The sequence below is a fragment of the Hippoglossus stenolepis genome, chromosome 18, assembly GCF_022539355.2.
Source record: "Hippoglossus stenolepis isolate QCI-W04-F060 chromosome 18, HSTE1.2, whole genome shotgun sequence".
NCBI lineage: Eukaryota > Metazoa > Chordata > Actinopteri > Pleuronectiformes > Pleuronectidae > Hippoglossus > Hippoglossus stenolepis.
Window position 1 is genome coordinate 12,708,157 of NC_061500.1, and position 22,145 is coordinate 12,730,301.

Genomic DNA, 22,145 nt, shown 5'->3' on the forward strand with positions numbered 1-22,145 from the left:
TTTGCCTCCTGCCCCCACCATGGATAACATGCCCATCTGTTCTATCAAGTGTCCCTGCTGCTTTCAGTTTCATTACTGCCAGGACTGCATTCCTCTCACATTCATTAATTCACTCGTAGTAAAGACTAAGCACTTTCCTTTATGATATTTCTATTAAGGTAACAGACCAATTATTTGGTAAACATTTTTGAAGGACTTCTGAAAACATCAATGTACAATGTAATGCTCATTTACACCATGCATTCAGAAATTATGGTAATTATGTTGCAGAAATTGGTTTCAGTAACTTCAATTAATAATGAATGAGCAAAAGACATTACTTGAGTGAAAAGAGTTGCAGAAACATTTTGTACAACTTTTCATCTAACAAGGTAAACAGACTACAATATGCTATACGGTATATGACATAGTATTATTAAAGTTTATTACCCCCGTGTCTTTTTCCTTGTCCTCGTGGTTCTTCTCGGTGAGTGGTTCCTCCCACATACAAACAGACAAGAGCTGAAAGAGCTGTTTAACAATCTACAAGAAGACACAGAAATATAGGAGAATTTAATCAACAATTTATCCACTTTAATGTATAGGTTCAAGTAAACAAACACATCAGGGAGCCAGTAATTTAATCATGAATACATCATTGTCTTCTTCAGTTACTATAACTGACTGATTTCTTTCCATGAACTTTAACTCAGTAGATTTTTTGAAATCACTGCACGCTGCATTGTACCTGTTGAATTTGAACTGGCTCCGAACAAGCAGGTAACAGTCTTTCTAAAACGTGAAAAGCCAGGAGCTTAGTGCGAAGGTTCTGGAAGCAGGGAGATCCTGAAAAGAGAATTACAAGGGACATATGTAAACCGCTCTGCACTGTAAACAATATCAACACTGTTATAAATTATAATTCTGAAGAGGCTTACCTAAAGGGCACTTGTGCGAAATAATGGCCATGAGTGGATCGACCCATTTGACAAAAGTAGAAAGTCTTTTCATTACTCGTAGTGACAGCACACGCCTCAGAAACACCAAGAAATCTGCAAGCTGAGATTCAACCACTTTGCTGCTTTCCTTTCCTGAAACAATAAACCAACAGGAGGACTGTGCTCAAAAACACACAGAGGCTATTTCATGGCTTCACAAATGCCACATCTGTCTTTTAAAAACGATAAATATAACTGTGCTCTTTCATTACATTGCATTGACAAGACATCAATATAGCTAAATTTGCCACACCAACTAGATTTGCAGTCTTGCTACTGGAGTCGGGATCTGTTCTCTCAGCTGCTCCTCTCTCCGCGGTCTGCTGTTGGTGGAAAGCGTGCAGGACATTTTGGAGCTGCTCACACATCACTTCCATTAGAGCTTGGGACACGTCGAGAGGCAGTGAATCCTCACAGGAGCTGAAAACGGGACAACTTAGTAGGCAGATCTAAACACATTATTCAGTGAATTAAATAGTAGAAGAAGTCATGCACACTTCTTTACAGCCAATCAAAGCTTCCACGTTCTCTCACCTCGCAGCTACAGTCAGTATCTGAAGCAGGCGCGTACAAGCTAGTCTGACAGACCCGTTCATTAACATAGATCCAGATGCAGAGGCTGCAAACCAGCTCTGGTTCATCAGAGCACAGCTGTTGTTGGTCAGCACAGACAGGACATCCAGGATGCCACATTTGATGACCAGCACCAGGTCCACTGGCTGGTAGCAGAAATTCAGTGCAAACATTGTGGCCAGGAGAAGGTGCTGAGAGGAACCTGAGTACAGCAGAGACGATATGGCAAAGACAAATGTAAACTGCAGCAAATAATAGCCAGGGGGAGTGGTTCAATGGTGTTTAAATGAAACATAAACATGTTAAACTGATGCAAAACAATAGAGCAAACAAACCTGTGTGTTCTCTTTCAAACAGGACTCTCTGTCTGAGGACACGCACCACCTGCTGGAAGAAGGTGTGGGCTGCAGACTGCAGCTCTCTTTGCGTATCAATACAAGCTGAACTTGTACCAGACTGGATTGAGATAAGAGGTATGGGTAATTAATACAACACAGTAATAAAATAATAGATGTATATATTCAATATAATGACAATGTTTCCCCTCTCTCCATCTAACTGGATTAAACATTCATTCCTTCTTTCTTTCCATCTTTACTAATCAAGCAACGTGAGAGTGCACGAAATCTTCATGTACCATGTAATGCTGCGTCTCATAATAAGCTCCTGAGGGAGAGCCAATGATTTGCGTCCCCAAAGCAAAGCATCCAGAGAGGAACTGAAGCTGCACGGACTGCAGCAATGCAGGAAACTGAAGGGCGACTGTGCAGCCACTGCTCTTTTCCTCCATCTTGGACAGGAAGGACGACATCTGACACAAAGCCTCCAGGCGCATCTGATCATAACAAAAACATGCTGGTAGTTAGTTAGGCCCTTATGTGGCCGATTACATTTCATTTTGTTAAGATAAAGAAAACAATAGGTAAACAATTAGCTGGAGGTGTAGAGGTATAATTTCTCGGTAACAATCTTGAAGTTTTGTTTGTAATTTAATTTCACATTAAATAAAAATCTATTCACCTCAGCCCTCTGTTGCTGCTGCAGTATAGCAGACGAAATGGCCTTTGGATCTGCCTGACTACACGTCTGTCCACCCGGCAGTGTTGGCGAGGAGGATGAAAAGTGGATCAGGCTTCCACAGGCAAAGTGGAACACCTGGTTAAGAATCGGCAAAGCGTTGTTGCCATAGTTGGACATGGTGGCGGTCGGACTGATGCACTGTCGCAGGCGATCCCAGGCGTCTTTCATGATGTCCAGAGAACACAGAGGTAATCCTGAAGCAGACAGAGCAAAGGGAATAGAGTGTTAATCATTCAGTGTTAACTTTGGTATGAAAGAAAAAAAAATAATGGGAGTGATTTCTCTCACTAATGAAAGAAAAACAAATGTGTGCAAGTTCTGCTCAGAGCAGGAAATTTCCAATGAAACAGTCCGATCCAAAAATGTTTCTTACTAACAAACAATGATGAAACGTTATTGCACAGAACTAGTGAAATTCATTCGACGGTTTGGAAAATACAATATTGATGCCAAGCTAAGCAAAGCGGCTAGTGGCTGCAGTCTTATGTTCAGCAGACAGACATGAGAGTGGTACTGATATATTCATATAAGAAAATAATCACATCATACAGGACTGAAGGGTATGACATTTCAAAATAAAGCCATTCATTGTCTATTGTACCTGTTACACTTACCCATTTTATTCTTGGATGATCCCGAGGAGATTTTGGATTGGTCAGACTAAAAGCGACAAAGAAAGCATATTAGCATTGATATGGGGGGTGTAGGTCCACATTTTCTTACTGAACAAGACTAACCTGTTTTCTGCCATCACCAGTCATTGAAAAGGATTCTGTTGATGATTTCCTGAAAGTGGGAAGGTGCGAACACTTAGTTGAAGTACAGCTCACAACAAAAAAAAACTGCTCTAAAACAAAACCAATAAACAAACACACATTGCTTGGCACAAACTCTACCTCGCTCCAGTAGCCGAACTGTTCTCCCGTTCGCCAGGTTCCACCCAAGCAGGCCGCACCCCCAGCAGGAGGAAAAGACAGCGGGACACCACCAGATGGCAGGCGGCGTGGAAAGACAAGCTCTCCTCAGAATCCCCCTGGTTCTCCCACTGGGTTTTGGGATCCGGCCCCCTGTCCGGACTGACAGGGCTTTCCATGCTGCTGGGGAGGGTGGAGGTGCCGAAGGACTCGTACACCGTCACATTCTGCTGTACTTGCATGGCCTCCCGGGTGGCCATGAATGATTCTAGGACTTCTGCGGAGACATTAAAAAGACACTTGAGACACAGCACGTGTTGTGATGATGACTTCGGTGCTCGTGGTAAACCAAAAGTTCTGATTGGGTCTGCCTACAAACTTTAAAATACAAAGAAAAAAGTATACTGAACATTTCTGAGGTAGGGCAGAAATAGAGATATGTATTTCTAACCTGACAGGTACATACGGCTATTTCCAAACGCATCCTCCTCTGCAACCTCCTCCTGGTTGTGGTTGGCTGTGGCAGTTGACGTCACCTGCACCTCCTGGCTACAGTGACCTACTGACGGCTGCACATGATCCTTTCCCACTTGCTCCACTGATGGCACTGCCTCTTGCCTGTCTGCATCAGGACTTTGGGGCGATTGAGCAGTCTGCAATTCAAGAGGGGCAAACGCATAGGCATTAAATATGCTGTATATACACCAGTGTTTTTCTCTTGTGATTATTATATTTGTAATTCACTGTAATTTGCCCTATGCTTGTTAAATTACTGCACTACATATATTTCATTGTGACATTAAGTGGAGACATTTTAATAATGGTACCTGTTTGGCAGCAGCCTGCACCTGTGACGTCCTTAGAGAGTTTTTATGTGCCAGCAGAGTGCTTCTGATTTTATAAACTGTTTCATAGACGTCTAAAAGCATCTCGCAGGGCTCGTATCTGTCTCGAGATAAAGGGGGTAAATGGAGGGGATAATTAGCATTGTGCCGTTTTGCAATGGAGACGTTACAGTAACATTCAGTCACAGCATTATGTTCTTTAAAAATGACAAACTGTCCTCAACAATAAGTACTGTTGAGTTTCTTTTAGAGTATCAAAATAAATTAGAAGGTATTTCATTAACTGTAATATTTGTGTTACTAACCTGTCCTGCAAGCAGGCCTCATTCTGCAGACCTGTGTGTTTCAGCAGAGCAGCCAGACTGCAGCGACAGACCTTCATCAGCAAACAGTCGCCTGAAGAGCCTCCGCTCTCCCACTCTGCTCTCACAACAAACAATACAGCTTCATTACAGGGAAGTCAAAAGCCGGAAGAAAATCGCAACCAAAAGACCAAATTAAAAAACAAAACAATGATGTATCATGTAAAGCAAATTATGACAGCAAGTGGGGCAATATTCATAAATTCTCTTTCAAGCTCAGTTCAGTTAGACCATTATCACCTGGATATTTACATTGTAAACATTCAAAACAGACGCATGCGTGCATGCACACAAACAGAAAACGTGCAAGTGAAATACCTTTGCTTTGAGCATACTCCTCCATCTTCCTCCACATTCCACATGCAGCTCCTCTGGAGGATCCCAGAGCCAGCTCCAGCAAAGTCCTGGTCTCCTCATTCAGACTCAGCTCAGCAAGCCGGGCATCGCTGCTGCCAAGGAGCAGCACCTCAGTCAGCCACGCCATGTTAGAGTCTACAGGGCAACACGTCAGATATAGGATTACAGACGAAGCAAAGCATTTAGGATATAACAGTTTATTTCCTCCTTAGCAAAATACAATTATATCTTTAAATAACAGGGTGTCTCTGTGGCCTCCTAGTCTAAGATGTGTACCATGTATAGTAAGATACTAGTAAAACAAAAACAAAAAACTTTTTAACAGTCCTTCAACATTACTAGTCTCCTACTGCCTTTTTTATTTTAAAACAAATATTGTACTGAAACTAACAGCTAACAATGTGTTTTTATAGTTTTTATTAAGTGTTTTAACAGAATGAGGTCACACATTGGGAATGAGACTGCAATCAGTTGGTCTCGATTTGTCAAAACATTAGCACACGTGAACGCAGGGAGGGCAAGGAGTTTGTTTTACTACCCAGCTGTTCGTAGTCCATCTCAAGGCCGTTCCTGAGCAGGATATTTGATAGCCAGAACTCTGACGTTTTCTCCTCGAGCGAGGGCGGCGGGCCCTGCAGCATACCACCAAGGCAACGGCCGACTGCCAGCGATACAGACCGTTCCAGGTCCAACAGCCATGCCCACTTGCACTCCTCCTGTTGCTGTTGTCCCAGGCATTGGTTTCCTTCACTTTTATCTGTAGAGAAGAGCCGACGTCATTGTTAAACTCACCTATATTTTTCCAGGAAGAGTCTTAAATGTAAAAATGTGCCATCTATTTTTTTAATTAATCAGGTAAGTCAAAATCCACTGACCCAAACAGGTCTTCTGAGGTTCTATCCCCAGTTCTTGTTCTTCCAGCAGCTCTGTCTCTGGCAGCAACCTATTGAAATCATTGAGCTGCTCCAGCAAGGCCAGTAAATGGCTGAGGAGGGGTTGAACTGTGCTCAGTGGGAGCAGCAGCAAGGAATACATTACCTGGCACAGAATGTTGCCAGCCACTGAGTTGTACAACACCGCTGGGACACAGGATGAGACGAGAAAGAGGGATAAGAGTCACTGATAAAAATAACCCCAAAACACAGACTGATAACAGATAGATATAGAAGCAACATAGAAGGTTTAAGTATAGATTTTGAAATCCATTTGTTGAATGTGTATATGTGCTTTTCCTAAGATCAACTGAGATGTCAGTGTTGCTCAACCAAAAAGCTGTATGAATGTTGAAATAACTACAGTAAATATGTAGAGTTACAACATTATAATGACATACATGTGTTGACAGCCATTAGTCTTACTGTTTAGCTTCTTGATGATTTGTTTATCCAGGGAACTCTCCTTTAACAGTTTGGTGGATCTCTTGAGGGTCTCAGCAGCACAGGGAAGCAGCAGGTAAAGATGCTCACGAAGCAGCGTTACACTGCTGTCGTCCTGCAGAACAGCAGAATCAGTGTGGACCTAAAATGACAAAATATTAGTGTGAAAAATACAAGATGTGTCAGAAAAATATATATTGTGTACTGTTTCTAACTAAAATAATGGGCACAGTTCCTGTCTGTTATTTTTGTAATAATAATAATCTAATGTTACATTTTTGTATTTTGTATAGCTGTTACTGTAGTGCACCTCAAGGCTGGTATGGATGTAGCAATGGGCGAGCAGGTGTTTGTGCAGTCCAGACAGAAGCTGGTGGAAGTGACAGGGAGGATCAGTTTGTCCCTGGCTATCACTAGAAAGCTGCTTGTCACTGTTTTTCTCCAATTCCCCAAATGCCCGCTCCTGTATGAGCACACACAAGAAAAGAAAATACATGTGGGTGAGTGAATAGGAAGAACACTCTATTTTTAGATGTGCACCAGAATGTACAGGAGTTAAAGGAACAGCAGAGAGGCTGGTGAAACACTTCAACACATGATGTTCTCTGTTGCATACCGTGTAGAAGCCTATGCTGAGGAGCAGGGTTCTGAGGAGCACCTCTGCTAAGTGCAGAGGGTCATCGGACTCAGAGGAGCTGGATGAAGAAGGCGGCCGGACTGACACAGCAGGTGTCAGAGGGGGTCCCAGGGCTGTCACCTCCCCAAAATTGCTGTAACCTAGTAGAGACGCTACATGGCTCTGGTCCTGAAGGCTGCTGAGGACCATGTCTAACTGAAGACGCTGTAAAAGAAGAGGAGAGAACTGTATAATATTTGATCATTTAAAGTCTGAGGCTACCGAAAACATTTCTGCAGAGAAGGAATAATGTTTTTACAGCATCACAATTTCACAACATTCAAGCAGTCTCCACATATTGCCTAGCAACGCTCCAAGTTGTTGGAGTGAGTTTGACTAACACACTGTTTGCCAACTCTGTGTGTCAGGATAAAAATTAGGGAAGCCAAGCAGCCACAGCAGAGTACACATCCTCTTTTAAGGCAGTTTAAATAGTTGTATTGTGTCCTGCATTTATAATAACATCTTCTATATAGAACACATCTGTGACAAAATGCATATAAATCAGATTCGGTTGTAACAGTTGTTAAAATAGCACAAAAGACCTTGACTTACCTGGCCTTTGGAGAGGACATTCAAGCTCTGAGGGCCCTGAGGAAGGAGGGAGAGCAGCAGTTCTGTTCTTTCCCTCAGCGGAGGCAACAGCAGAGAAGCACCAATAGACAACGTGTTCAAAACTGCCTGAGGATGGAAAGGAATATCAGCACAATATGAAAATACACATGAGTATTTACTGCATACAATAAATAAGGATAAATAGGATCTGACACCTTGACTCACACTTTAAGTTTGACCCAATGCTTAGTAACTATCCTGGTTTTTACTCCAACATTTGATACATACAATTCCTCCCATTCCTTCTGTCATATGTGGCCATAAATATATAATTAAAATCACAGCATTTTTGCTTACCTGTTGTATGGAGTCTGGCATATTGGTGTCTATGAGCCTGAAGAGCAGGTTTCTGAGAGGTCGGCTCTGAGCCCCCAGAACCATGGCACCAGTGCCCCCAGCATGGGCCAAAGACAAGTGGATGGACAGCAGCTTCATGCACAGCAAAAGAAACTGATGGTGGTCCCTGAGGAAGAGATACAGAGAGCAGTGTGGCTTCAGTGGAGTACACATGTCCTGGTGATGGGGATTTTTTGAGTCTGATTCTTCACTGAACAAAGATTTATACAGAAAAAATGAAATACCACCTTGAGGTAACTGGCGAGATTATCATAGCCGACTGTAATTGTAATGTTGTTTCATACCTTTTAGATAAGAATGGAGCAGGGGGGGTGTCGTCCCCGATGCCATCACAGTAACTTTCTAGGAAGTTGCGTAAGTAGGCGAATGTACTCTCTTCCAGGTCGACACAAAAGGGCCTGTGCCATGCCACCAGTTGCCTGGAAAAAGACCAAGTCAGTTAAAAAAAGCCGTGCCAGCACAAATGTGAACCTTACATTTGAAAAGGGTGTGAGACAAGTTTAAAGTTCGGCAGTAAAACATTGAACCCTCATTGGGAGCATTAGAGCACAGAGATGCCACAGAGAGGGTATTCTTTGCAGAGGAGCAGAATATACTGAGTTGAGATTTGACCTGTCAGTTGGAACTGCGGTCCAGGCCAGGCTGTGAGAAGTGCCTGCAGTGATTTGCTGGATGGACACGCCCTCCAGACCAAGTACTTTCTTAGGTTTGGTGATAGGCGTAGAAGTGTGGCCTTGCCCACACTGGCCCATGGTGTTGTTCCCCCAGGCATACACTTCATTCTCTGATGGAAGAAGAACAGCACATCTGGCAATTGGAGCTGATCTGTACGTTTAACATCCACAAAATTAACATTAAAGGCTCAAAGCATTTTTCTTTTAGTGGTGTATGACACACAAAAGAAGGAAGACCCTATATGCTAGCTAAAATTAAATTTCAGAAAAATACATAATACCGTATAGTAACAGGAGAAAAAAATAGAAATTAAGGAACAGTTGACCTGTGGCAACTAAAAACTAAATATTTAACACATAATATATATTCCTGTTTGCCTGCTCAGCTCAATGAGTCCTCAAGTTCCTCCTTTATCTGAGCTTCACGATGGCAGTGGGGTTAAAAGATGATTTAAAACAGCATTTCCGTGCACAGGGGGTTCTGGGTTCTTCGTCTCAAAAAGGTATGAAGCGGTTGGAATGTGTCACTGAGAATTTTGTTGGATATTCTGCAAAGTTTCAGCTTTTCTGAAAGCAGGAGTCTGTGTGCAGCCTGTATCTTACCATGAGACAGGGCCAGACAGTGGCTGTCTCCACATGAGATATCAATGATCTTGGTGATGCTCAGATCCTCTATGAACCTGGGCCTCAGAGAGGTCGTCTCAGAGGAGCCACACCCTAAACACGAGCCACAGCCCCATGCAAACACCTGAGGAGGAACATGAATTTAAAACAAAGAAAATGCATTATTGACATCTAGTAATAACCAACACCTGACCAAAATGCATTATTTGGACTTGAAATATTAAGGGCTGTTGAAGAATGAAGAGAGTGACTAATATCAATGTGTTAGCATGTTCCTTCAACATAAAAGCTTGCCTTCAAAGGGAATGTAGAAAGAAATTATTCAAAAGTGGGTTACACTGCTTTTTGTAAGAGGATTAGTTTTATACAAGTAAGGTAAGTAATAGGTATTTTGGGAATTAAATTGGAAACAGCTGTCATGTAGCACAGTAGAAAAATCATCTATGACCCAGAATACCCCACCTGTCCAGCAGAAGTAAGAGCCAGAGACGATTGGCTGCCAGCACAGACTTTCCTGATGATGAATCCGTGCAGGGCCTCTACGACCTTGGGGCGATACACACGATTGGTGTCTCCATGACCTAGTTTACCTGGAAGTATGAGGAATAGCTTTAGAATGAGTATTGGTTCACAAAAGCTCAAGACAGTTATGTTATGAGACAAATGTTTCTGCTATGGTACTGTCTGTTTTCAGGAGGGGCACAAAAAGCATCCCGTTCCCTGATTCAGCTCTTTTGTATATTTTGTACACATACCGTTGTCTCCTCCACCGAACGACCACACAGTGTGTCCATCCTGCGCCACGGCGATGGTGTGGGAGCTGCCACAGGCCACCTGACCTACGCCGCTGATGTCCTTCACCAGCGTGGGCATGTTCCGACTCTGGCTGTCACTGTGACCTGGTCAGGGAGGGGGTAAGTGCGGCATTAAGGATCGATTTCACTTTGACAGTGTTGAGCCAAATATGCAATAAGCAACTTGAGAAATGAGGTGCGTACCAAGTCTGCCAAAGTCCCCTTCTCCCCACGTATAGAGCTCTCCATCATTAGTCACAGCAGCACTGTGTCTGTAGCCAGCAGACACACAAACTACGACCTGGTAGAGACATCAATTTAAACATTTTAAAAAACAACATATGAATACATATAGATTCCATTTCCTAAAACCTCACGTGCTTGCTTACTTTGCCAAACAGTGGTCCTTGTATGATTTTGGGGTATTTCTGTGTAGCACTGTTGCCATGGCCCAGTTTCCCATACTCTCCATCTCCCCAGCTGAACACCTGGAAGAAACGTTTTTCAAAATGTTCAGATTCTTAATGAAGAAATTGCTAAATTGTACCTGTAAGTTAAATTACCAACATGCAAACCTTTGCAATGTTTACAAGCAATCAGAAGTTATTTCAGTTTCTTACCTCTCCTTCTACAGTGATGGCCAAAGTGTGACCATCAGAGCCCTTGGAGGACGACACTTTCTTCATGTTCCTATGTGGCTCCAGGACAAGTTTCTTGGGCATGGACTGATTATTCGAGTCCCCCAGACCCAGACGGCCATAGCTGCCTTTTCCACATGCTTTCACAGAACCATCTGCAGATACTGAGAACGTACAGTACTGACCCGCCTCAATCTAAAAGTAAGAACAACAAAGAATCTGAATTAATGTGGCAGAACCATATGCAGTGATTCTGATTCTGGCACATACGATTTACTGTATAATTGTAGAATGCAGACGCCTTCAGATAATAAAATGACTGGATGGAAATGACACAAAAAACAACAGAAATATCAAGTGTAACTGTGCGGGCATGCAGGTGCACCCGCGCTACCGCCACTGACTGAATCAATTCTGCGGGAAACACTGGTATATGAATACTGCTTTTAATATATTGGTTATTCAAAAGCATGTTAGTTATGTAATTATATATTGGCTTAATATTAATGGTGATAATGAAGGAGGTATAACAACAAATAAACCTGTAACATGTGAATAACTAGTGTTAGTGCTGTCCTTATGGGCAACCATACCATTTGGGCGTCACTGAAGCCCTGTGTCAGTTTTGGCAGGAGGATCTTCTCCAGAGTTCCCTCTGCCAGCTGATGGCTGCTGTTGCTGCCCCACACGTACACCATGACCATATCGCTCTCTGTACCAGGAGAAGCTGCATCAGTGCTGCAGGAGCACAGGCAGTAGGACGCCAGGTTGCAAATCTGCCAGAGGGAAGGACGGTGGTGTTATTTAAATCAGTTACTGAGAAGTATCAGCATCAGTGACAGTTCTTAATAGTGTCTATAGTTTGTCACTGAATCCATGTTACCTCCTCAAAGAGGCAGAGAGCCGCCTGGGAGAGCCGACAAAGTCCATCTGCGTCCTTCATCAGCACCTGAGCATTGGCACATTCTCCACGGACACCCTGGAAAAAGAATTAGTTTAGCCTTCAAGTATTTTTAATACAGTATAACTCAGTTTGTGTGAATACTACAGTTGTTCGCCTATACACTTGATCAAGTTTATTACATTTCTAAACCAGAAGTATGTACCAGAACAAGAAAAGCCTCATCCCAAAAACTGACATGTCACTACATGACCAGGTGGAGGGGTGATGCCAAGATTGATAAAGTGGCAATAAACCAGCTCTTAGTGGAGATGCTAGTTAATAGAGAAAGCCTCAGGGTGTTTTCCCCTTTTTTCTCTCACCATAAACTGAAAGTAAATTGTGGTGTGTTTATTCTCTCAGCTCTATATTTCAGCTTATATGTGAGATATACATGCAAAGTCTTAAAACCTTAATCATGAGCAGTTATTATTCAGGCCTTTGGCAATACCCAACCCTGGCTGTCATTTATATAGAAATATTGCAAAGCTGATTAGCCTGCTACAGGATGACTCAATATGCATATCAAGAGGGGACAGGAAGACCGACTCACACTTAATCCTTATCTGCACATTAATGCACAACTCAAATCTGACTTAAAATAGAGATGACATTTTGTGTCACAGTGTTATGGTATGGAAATGTTGAACTAAAAACTAATGACTGGACAGAGTAGATGGAATAAGAGTTAAAAAAATGGAATATTAAAAAAAATTTAAAAATAAAAAACACAACACACAATTGGAATAATGTGTGACATACCGAATATTGCCTCATTTGGAAAAGGGTTTGATGGATGACATCAAAGCCGACACCCGCTGGCTGCTGTGAGCTCAGCGAGGAGGAGGAAGACAGTGTGGAGGTGCATGAGGACATGGAAGCAGCCAGAGCTACCTCCACCCACTCCAGCAGAAACTTCAGAGAGCCTCTTTGCATGGCCAGGCCGAGCAGCAGCTCCAGCGCTAGCCTCCGACCGGTGGGGTCTGCCCCGCCAGTCTCACTGCTCACTGATGTCTTCTTGAGGAAGTCAGCCACCTGTGCCAGACAGTCCAGCCCCACTGATGGGATCTTATTCTCATTGGCCAGAGAGAGCGGTGGCAGCGAAGCAAGCACAGAGGAGGCTGTGGCGAGCACATCATTACAAAGCACCGACTCGGGGTGCACAGAGGCTGCGTATCTCCAGTTCTGCTGCAGTAGTGAGAAGAGCAGACTCAAACCTGTCCTCACACCCATCTCTATCAGAACATCTGTACCTGACTTAATTTTGGATGCTGCCCCTGGCAGGCAAGGCTCTGAGGCCAGCTCAAGCTGCCCACATTCAGCCCCGCTGTCGGTGGACTGCGAGGGCAGCTGCACACGGAATTTGTCATGGTATTTGCTGTGAAGTGCGTAGTAGATCCTCTGAAGAACAACCAGCCTGTGGTGGAGGCCCAAGGTGTAGGAGGTTTGCGTCAGCATGCGGTGAGCCAGCCATCGCTGGCTGTGAAGCAGAGATGACAGGTACTCTTCCTTCTCCGCCGAGGCATTGGACTCGCATTCGAAGTCAGGCAGGCGCGGGCCAACGAGCTCTTGGACAGGCTGGGCCAGAGTCACCACTTCCTTGTTGTGGAGGAGCTTACTGTAGAGCGCAGCAGCTCGGTGCCTCCTGGCGGTCTGGACGCCGTCTTCTGCTGCCCAGGAGCTGTTGAAGTGCTCCTGCCACTTTAGCAACACATGGGTCTGACAAGGCACCATGTCTGTGCATTATCTATTCTGTAATGTACACCTGAATAAAAGAGAGGGAGATGGGATTAGATCAGATTAGCGGATGATGCCTGAATTCTGACAAAATAAAGAAATCAGACATCACTTCCTCACGTTTAATTAATACGGTGAAATGTCACAAATCATTGATTTACATCCAACATTTTCTGCTGAAAGCCAATCGTCTAATGCATTTTCCTGCCAAGTAAATTCACTGTGAAGGTGTCAGATTTCTCCCTAGTGTTGGCTCTGTTCCAACATACAGTACATCCAGGCTTTTGCCATAGTCTCTGTGGGTATCTCGGAAATAGGTCGCCTCACCCTATGATTACGTCTAACACACTAATGAGAAACCTTTTGTCTCACAGGCACTAACAAGAATCCCTATAAAGACACGTGTTCTGTCTATCTTCATTTTAAAGTATTAGTTAAATACTATGACAAAGAATGAAACCTGCTTTGAGAGATTAGGGACATGATTGATAATAATCTAATCCCTCCCTTGTTAATTCATTCATACTGTGCGTCTCAGTCAGAATGCAGTTGCCATAGTCATCGTGTCAATGTTGATCACCTGATGCTCTGACATTAAGATCAACGCGGCTCCACCTGACCACCCGGTCCGCCCGCCTGTGTGCATTTTTGTCGGCTTTATAATAATAAATAATTAAACGCAAATCTGATGTTGCCAATAACTGGAAATAAATACAGGTTTACGTTTTCCCAGCGTCCATCTAAGTTGATCACATGTAGCCCATGAAAACCATGTAATCACTACGTGGAGGTTAAAAACAATCCCCCTGACTGTCACAACATCGAGGTCAACATTCACAGTTTAGTGGGTAATTTCATGGGAACACTTTCCCATGACATTAGAGTACATTCACCCGACCAATCCTTAACTATATAAAAAAGTTTATTTTACAACCACTCGATGAGAGAAAAAGAGTTTGAGAATAATATACATTTTTCAGACTTGATGGAAATCTATGCTTTTAATACAAATGCATTTCTCTCATGAATTGCCATCCCTGTCAAGCAAAGAGTAAACTAAACTAGATATCCCCACACTCTTAGCTCACGGCTGAGACTCCTGCTATAATTAAAACTGATAGAAAAACACGAACCCGTGTGAGTGATAGAATGCTAGTTACGGCCTGCTAAATATGTGAGCCTGACACTTGGACCATGGTCCACGGTCACAGAGCCTCAGCTCTCCTGCCTTGCCTGAGGCCTGTGGGGCTATATGGTTTCCACACTGGCCAAAAATAACAGCGAGCATTGATATAGTAATGGGCCCTTCGGTTAGGCAACCTCAAGCAAGCAACCACTGGCACAACAATCACTGATTACACAATCTCTTTATACGATGTTGTGGCAAAAATAAAATGAACACAGATTGGGCTCATATGTAGGAGCAGAGGCTAATGATAAAAGCAATACCTTGCATATGTCAGAAACCAATACTAGTGGCTGACATTTCTTATTTATTTTTTCATTTATTAAAAAAGGACAATGCACAAAAACATTAATATAAAAAGGAGAAGAGATGATCTATGCTGGATTCAGCTCATTTCCATCTGCAGCACAAATCTACAAGTACACATGAACATATACCAGGACATTCATTCAATATTTAACATTCACTGCAGGCAGCTCCATGTATGACCAGCGGAAAAGTAGAAGTGAGTGATTTTAGTAAGGAGTGTCTGAGAAACTGGGTCACATATTATACAAAGCTATGTCAACATGTCTTCTTTTACCGAAAATGTGTCACCGTCCAAACAAACAGCCGGAACTGTGCATCTTATCTATGATGCTGAAGAGAAAGATGAGCTAATCTATTGAGAAAGGCTCTCAGTCTTAATGTCTTGGTTCGAACCATCAACTGCTCTGTAAATTATTAACACTTCTCCATTCAGTATTTTTAATTTGTTTGTTTATGTATTTGTCAGCAGGATTACTCTAAAAGTACTGAACCAATTTGGACCAAACTTGGTGGAGGGAAGGGTCACGTGTCAGGGAAGAACCCTCTACATTTTTGCGGAAAAATGTATTAATCTTTACAAAAACAGCCACATTTATGGTGTTCAGATCTATGAGTTTGTAGAATTTAGTGCAGATTATCCAACTGTTTATTTTTTTCCTTTTAGCTTTGTTTCTATTATAAGAACCTGACAGATGTGTACGATTGTTTGGCTTCGGTGGAGGTATACACATTCTAGATTTACTATAACCCTCTTAATTTCTTACCCAATAAAACATTTCAAAATATAACAGTGAAGAATATCCTAAATGACATCTTGAAATTACTTATTTTCAAACTAACCATCTTAACCCCAAAGATTTCTTATATAACACATTCTAACCCATATCTCAGCTGATGAAATTAAGTAGATACAGCATGATCAAGATTGCATTTTGCCTGATGGAGAAAAGGCATCAATCTACAAGGAACTACCCTCCACATCCATCTTTTAAATCCGTCCTCTTTCACACTGAGAGAAGCCAAGATAAATGAGGCTTCACCACCTGTGTGTCTCCTGACCACATCCATGTTGGGCCCTGATGGGAAAAGACCCCTTCTGACATCTAGACTCTCTCTAGTCAGGAAAGACTTGAAAGTCACCCAGGAACCGAGCTGGAGGAAGTTTGTGCTGCTGTTGCCAGGACAACCCTCAACACAATAAGTATTTGCACAGTGGATGCAGGGAGGAAAAACATTGATGATGATGTGAGCTTTGGATAAAGATGCAATCATATTAATTCAACCTAATGTCTGACAGCAGCTTCACGATTGGGAGTGGAACAGCAATAGTGAAACGCTGCATTATGGGAAATGTAGACTGGATTTCAACTGACAGCATAGTTTGATTTATTCATAACACACTGCGTTGCTATCTTTGCTCCTTCTCACTCCGAGGCGTCTGTCAGCATTAACGCTGGCGGTGTGTTAGCTCAGTGTTATTGTATCATATTCGTCATATTCGTTATCACCGACACGCGCCGCGACGAAATACGCGAGTGTTAAAACGCAGCCTGTCCCCGGCGTGTTGTTCCCAAACACCGGTAACGTTACCGAGCATCTGCGGCGGTGACAGCTGAGCTAACGCTGGCTGCAGTGCCGCAGCTCGTCCTGCTGTCAAAACCCCCCCGACCAAGCCCCTCCGTCTGCCCGCTGACAGCTCCCGGCTCACCGCTGCCGGGGCTCGTTAGCATCGTGCTAACGTGTCAACCCCCACCGACACACGATGAAAACACAACAGCACACACACACACACGTGAGTTACCGTGACAGTAAACATCCGCCGATAAGAGGTCAGCGCTACCTGTCCCGTCCCGGTGAGGTCTCCCTCGGACGCAAATATCACCTCAACCTTCTTCTCCTCTTTCCTCCTCTTCTTCGCCAGCTCGAGTCTGGACCACTGAGGGAGACCACTGCTGGAGGACTACTCTGCCGCCCCCCCGTGTCATGGAGTGAGAACAGGCGTCTTCAATGTTATCATCATTATAAACATCCTCCTCCTCATCATCATCATCATTATGCTCATCCTCCTCATCCTCATCCTCATTATGACCATCATCATCATCCTCCTTATCATTATCATCATCCTCGTCATCCTCATTAATATAATCATCATTATGATCATCATCATCCTCCTCCTCCTCATCATTGTTATAATCATGTTTATCATCATTATCATCCTCCTCCTTATCCTCATAATCGTTATCATAATCATCATTATAATCGCCCTCCTCCTCCTCATCATCATTATGATCATCCACCTCATCCTCATCTTCATTATTATAATCATCATTATGATAAATCCTCCTCCTCCTCATCACCATTATGATCATCCTTCTCAGCCTCATTATTATAATCATGATTATTATCATCATTATCATCCTCGTCCTCATTATCATCATTATAATTATCCTCCTCCTCCTCATCATTTTTATAATCATCATCATTATCATCCTCCTCCTTATCATTAGAATAATCATCATCATCATTTTAATTCTCATCCTCCTCATCATCATTATTATAATTACATTATCATCATCCTCTTTATTATTATGATAATCATCATATGATCATCATCATCCTCCTCCTCATCATCATCATCATTATCATCTTCCTCCTTATCATCATCATGATTATAATGATCATCATCATCATCATCATCATCATCATCATCATCATCATCATCATCATCATCAACATCATCAATCCTTCTCCTCATCACCATCATCATCCTCCTCATCAACATCATCATCATTATAATCATCATCATCATTAATATCGTACCTTGTTATATTAGTTTCTCTTTTATTTTATTTTACTTCTCCCTTCCTTACACTGTGTGTGTGTGTGTGTGTGTGTTAGCTCTTCAGGACCTGTAGGACCTGCAGCATAACCACTGACCTTGACAGGACCAGTAGATCTCATGGGGACCAAAGTCTGGTCCGAATAATGCAAAAGTGTGGTCAAGTTAAGGTTATGGATAAGGTTTTGTCTCCACAATGAATGGAAGTGAATGAGAAGTCCTAATAAGGGAAGCAGCCTAAACCTGTGTGTGTGTGTGTGTGTGTGTGTGTGTGTGTGTGTGTGTGTGTGTGTGTGTGTGTGTGTGTGTGTGTGTGTGTGTGTGTGTGTGTGTGTGCGTGTGTGTGTTGGTTTCTTGCAGCCTGTGCATGAATCCAGACAGGCCAGACAAAATACTTCTGCGGCCCAAACCTAAATTTGAGCTCCCACCCCCTCAAACCATTATCATAGCAATAAGCAAGTAAATGATGAAAATCAGTCGCGCAAACAAGGAGTCTGTTCAGCAGACTTTACTTGTGATCTGCTCAGCCTATATATGAAAGCTGATGCATAATATCGCTTGAAGCTGTGGAAGAAGTTTTGAAAATAACCTTAATGATGTTGCATCAGAAGATCCATTGTTTTCGGACCTTGACCTTGACCCACAATAAATAGCGGGATGTTGTAGCCTCTGTGGCCTTCCTTTTATTTAAGAAATTGCTGGACTATCCCTTCACATTTGTAATTTTGGTGTTTGTGTTATCTTATGATGCACTAATGATGTTACGTTACAACATTGTAAAAAAAATTATCAACAACTAAAGTCAGGCTGCAAACTTTAAAACATTTGGTGTAAACCGGTATTGAATCTACGTCATGTTATATTTCGAATCAGTTCCTTTTTTTGTTAGTTTTTTTAGTGCCTTCTTGTAGACTTATCCATAATTCCCCTTTTTACTTATTAACCAGTTGATTTGAATGGAAGCTTTTGATTAAATATAGCGTTCTATTTTAAGATGAAATTCCCCACATTTCATAACTGATAAACCTAAACCTTCTTCAGGGGAAATATTGTCAGTATGATTTCCTATCAGAGGATGTTGTGACTGGAAACATGTTTGGCCTGAACCTGGCTCACGTCCCACAAACGTGTGGGGGGTCTTGCGTGGGGGGCTCCTCCGTCACTCCCTCCAAAAACAAACCAAAGATAACTTATGACATCAGGTCACACAGGATTCCAGGTCCTGGATGGCGCTGCACAGTCAATCCCACTTCCAAGCCGGATCTCTAAAAGGGGGCTGAGTGGCAGAGAGGGGACGACAACACCGGAATGAGGAAACTGACGAGGACGACCCATGTGCAAAACAACAAAGTTGTTCGTCGCTGATAACCGCGCAACCTGATGAACCGCGGGTCACTCCACTCCAGTCAGCCAGAGGCGAATCCTCTCCTCTCCGGCTCCTCTCCAGCCCGCAGCCTGACACAAGCTCCTCTCTCCCTCCTCCTGCATCCAGTGATGTCCCTGCTCCTCATCGCGGTGCTCTCCTCACTCCTCGTGCGCGACGCTGGGGCGACGTGGGGCGCCGGCGTCAAGTACGCGGTGAACTGCCCGGACAGATGCAGCGCGGAGCGGTGCGGCGGCACGCAGCGGTGCGCACGGACCGTCCTGGACGACTGCGGCTGCTGCCAGGTCTGTACGGCCGGCAGAGGGGAGCACTGCTACCGCACCGTGTCGGGGATGCACGGGGTGAAGTGCGGACCGGGATTATTCTGCGAGTTCTACAAGGATGAGGACGATTATGGAGACGAATATGGGATCTGCAAAGGTACAATCACATTAAACAACAGCCTGTTACATGTTTCTGCTGTTTCTGCATGATGCATTCGGAATGGAGGGATGCTCTGCTGCACCAGAATCCCACCATGCTTTCAGTCTTAAAGGCTGTGGGCTGTTTTATTGTCACAGTAAATAGCAGCTTTGTCATAAAACCGATGGATAAGGAGGCACAGGTGCAGTCTCCAGCAGCTCCACATATGTGCTTATTTGACTTGGTGATTATCTCTCTATCATCTGAGTCTGTATATTAAATCACTGACATATCAAAGCTCCTGCTGATCCCTGATCAGTTCATCACTGACTGTGAGTACGAGTCACAAACTAACTAAGAAGTGGGGCCTGTATCTGAGACATTCAGGTACACTAATTTTCTCCCTTTGTTCCAAAATGATCAGTAATGTGATATCTCTTGGCTTTGACAGACTGTCTCTATGGAACCTATGGGATCGAGTGCCGCAAGACATGCAACTGCAAGGGAGGCATTTGTGACAGGGAGACAGGAGCTTGTCTCACCCTCAAATTCTTCGCCAAAATCGCCAGCAAGCTCAAGACGGAGCCAGACACAGGTAAGAAACTAGCAAGTCTTCTTTAAATGAAGATAACTCACACTGACTTTCCAAAAGTTTGTGTTATTAGTCAAGGCTGGGTGTGTTGCATGTGTCACCAAAAGGGTTGAATAATGTAATGTGAGAGGGCACTGATGTAAATATTCTTCTTTCTTGTGTTGTCAGGGGCAGAGGTGGGCTCAGGAGAGGTCGGCGCTGCCCAGAGCAGAGAGCAACACACGGACAGGTCCGCTGCCCCGAAGAGGCAAAACCCTCGCTGACGAGTGCCGACAAGACTGAATCTGTTCAGTGTAAATGTAGCATTAACTTATAAATGATCTGAAAGATATATTTTATTATATGTTCAATGATAAACAGAATTTTTTTACAGCATTTGGAAGTGTTGTTTGGTTCACGTCACCTTTTTTCTAATGAAATATGCAGCATATGTTATTACCTTCGAAGCCTCTGTCTCTTTTCTTCTCTTATTGCTATTCATCTGCTAGAAATGAACTGAAACTGTAGTTATCCAGCTCCCTCTCCTATCATATTCATTTTCAAACTGGTTATAGAAATATTTTAACGTTTTCCACAATGACACAATGACTTAATTTCAATTGTATATATGAATAAAAGGACGTGGGAACTACATATATAATATGCCAGCCATTGTAAAGAATGCTCTTACAATTAAACCAAAGTTATAACTCACTGTTGTCCTTTGATTTTCTATGCAAAGTTGCATCTATTTATGTCATTAGCATCATATGCAGTAACTGCATCATTTGGTTTTATGACACTAGCAACAGTTAATGTCACCTAAATAACTAATATACATTATTAATATAATGACACCATGACTCAAACATATTTGCGTATCTAAACAAATAAAAGTGCAGTAAAATAAAAAGCACATTATACGCAATCATGATGATCAAATGATTAGTATATAGTTTTCGAAGTAGATTAAGAACAGACATTTTTAAGCAAAAGTTTAAATTTCTTCCGTTTATTTCGGTGCATCGTTGAACCTTTGGACTTTGGACCGTTTGGGAGTTATGAACCTCAAAAATAGAACTTTCAGTTTTCTCAGCAGAGTTCAATTCTGGGATAAGTTAAATATTGACCATCTCAAGTGTTGCCTTGGCTGCACACTTCAGGTTACTGTCATATTACTGTAAACAATAGCACGATGCCAAGATACAAGATCACCACTCGGTGCACTCGGGGATTTTATTATTTAGGTGAAGGGTTACCTGATAAAGCCAAACCACAGAGGATTTTTTTGTTTGTTATGTTTGATTTGAATATTTTACAGACGCTCAGGATAAATTTAGAGCTGACCGACAAATATTAGTAGAGCACATGAATTCCTAACAGGGGAGGGAATTTAGAAAGTGGAGGTGGCGCTGCCTTTTAGCTATGTTGGAATAAAAGCTCTCACTTGCACATCAACGTGACTGGAGTGTTTTCCAAAAGAATGGAAAGGACATGCAAAATTTAGAACCCGTGTTTGCACTTTATGCAGCATTTCTAGACAATTTCACTCTGCATGTAGAGATGCAGAGACATCCGACCCATTTAGAAACCGAGTAGAACCAGAGATTGTGGTACGAATTTTATCAGCCATTTATTTTCTTAGGATGACATTTATTTATTAAGATAGGATGAAAAATGGTAAAAAAAATGCCACGGTGTCTGGATAGAAGCTTGGGTTTTTTAAGCAAAAGGAATTCTTGTTTCCCAGATAGTCCTTGTCAGGCATCCTTGACTCTTAAGTTGTGGAACGCAGAACTTTCTCAGCCTCCTCAAATGGAAAAAGTATTTTATGTTCCCATGCAGAAAACACATCAGTCAAAAAATAAAAAAGGAAAATACTTTTACCACTAAATAGATTAAGAACTGAAGGGTA

At 42.7% G+C, this 22,145-nt stretch overlaps 2 protein-coding genes across 16 annotated transcripts in view; one reads left to right on the forward strand and one right to left on the reverse strand.

Annotated features, from left to right (window-relative positions):
• Positions 1–16,955, reverse strand: part of LOC118126070 (probable E3 ubiquitin-protein ligase HERC1) — a 39,446-nt gene extending 22,491 nt beyond the window's left edge. For 13 of the 15 annotated variants that reach the window (XM_035141299.2, XM_035141301.2, XM_047344502.1 and 10 more), the window contains exons 1-34: positions 16,836–16,955; positions 12,565–13,567; positions 11,746–11,841; positions 11,456–11,638; positions 10,845–11,057; positions 10,614–10,712; positions 10,429–10,525; positions 10,186–10,329; positions 9,893–10,020; positions 9,410–9,554; positions 8,745–8,916; positions 8,417–8,551; positions 8,073–8,238; positions 7,716–7,841; positions 7,101–7,325; positions 6,795–6,947; positions 6,467–6,626; positions 5,984–6,187; positions 5,647–5,865; positions 5,070–5,243; positions 4,695–4,809; positions 4,372–4,489; positions 3,996–4,197; positions 3,527–3,821; positions 3,368–3,416; positions 3,245–3,290; positions 2,571–2,824; positions 2,188–2,385; positions 1,886–2,006; positions 1,512–1,752; positions 1,231–1,397; positions 918–1,070; positions 728–825; positions 430–522 (exon numbers count right to left, since the gene is read on the reverse strand). In XM_035141299.2, coding sequence (XP_034997190.2) covers positions 430–522; positions 728–825; positions 918–1,070; positions 1,231–1,397; positions 1,512–1,752; positions 1,886–2,006; positions 2,188–2,385; positions 2,571–2,824; positions 3,245–3,290; positions 3,368–3,416; positions 3,527–3,821; positions 3,996–4,197; positions 4,372–4,489; positions 4,695–4,809; positions 5,070–5,243; positions 5,647–5,865; positions 5,984–6,187; positions 6,467–6,626; positions 6,795–6,947; positions 7,101–7,325; positions 7,716–7,841; positions 8,073–8,238; positions 8,417–8,551; positions 8,745–8,916; positions 9,410–9,554; positions 9,893–10,020; positions 10,186–10,329; positions 10,429–10,525; positions 10,614–10,712; positions 10,845–11,057; positions 11,456–11,638; positions 11,746–11,841; positions 12,565–13,536 — 5,961 coding nt within the window. In that variant the 5' untranslated portion in view covers positions 13,537–13,567; positions 16,836–16,955. The remainder of the gene's footprint in view (positions 1–429; positions 523–727; positions 826–917; positions 1,071–1,230; positions 1,398–1,511; positions 1,753–1,885; positions 2,007–2,187; positions 2,386–2,570; positions 2,825–3,244; positions 3,291–3,367; positions 3,417–3,526; positions 3,822–3,995; positions 4,198–4,371; positions 4,490–4,694; positions 4,810–5,069; positions 5,244–5,646; positions 5,866–5,983; positions 6,188–6,466; positions 6,627–6,794; positions 6,948–7,100; positions 7,326–7,715; positions 7,842–8,072; positions 8,239–8,416; positions 8,552–8,744; positions 8,917–9,409; positions 9,555–9,892; positions 10,021–10,185; positions 10,330–10,428; positions 10,526–10,613; positions 10,713–10,844; positions 11,058–11,455; positions 11,639–11,745; positions 11,842–12,564; positions 13,568–16,835) is intronic. The other 2 variants (XM_035141297.2, XM_035185244.2) reach the window with 2 other exon arrangements.
• Positions 16,956–19,088: 2,133 nt separating this feature from the next.
• esm1 (endothelial cell-specific molecule 1) lies at positions 19,089–20,944 on the forward strand. Its single transcript, XM_035184673.2, has 3 exons — positions 19,089–19,677; positions 20,111–20,254; positions 20,420–20,944. The coding sequence occupies exons 1-3, from the start codon at positions 19,254–19,256 to the stop codon at positions 20,512–20,514; spliced, it is 663 nt and encodes a 220-aa protein (XP_035040564.1). The 5' UTR covers positions 19,089–19,253; the 3' UTR covers positions 20,515–20,944.
• The last annotated feature ends 1,201 nt before the right edge of the window (positions 20,945–22,145 follow it).

Bases quoted from the DNA above. Each gene is read 5' to 3' on its own strand.
- esm1 (XM_035184673.2), top strand. From the start codon at position 19,254: ATGAACCGCGGGTCACTCCACTCCAGTCAGCCAGAGGCGAATCCTCTC. The intron at 19,678-20,110 runs GTACAATCACAT...TGGCTTTGACAG, and splicing joins CGAATATGGGATCTGCAAAG to ACTGTCTCTATGGAACCTAT. The intron at 20,255-20,419 runs GTAAGAAACTAG...TTGTGTTGTCAG, and splicing joins CAAGACGGAGCCAGACACAG to GGGCAGAGGTGGGCTCAGGA.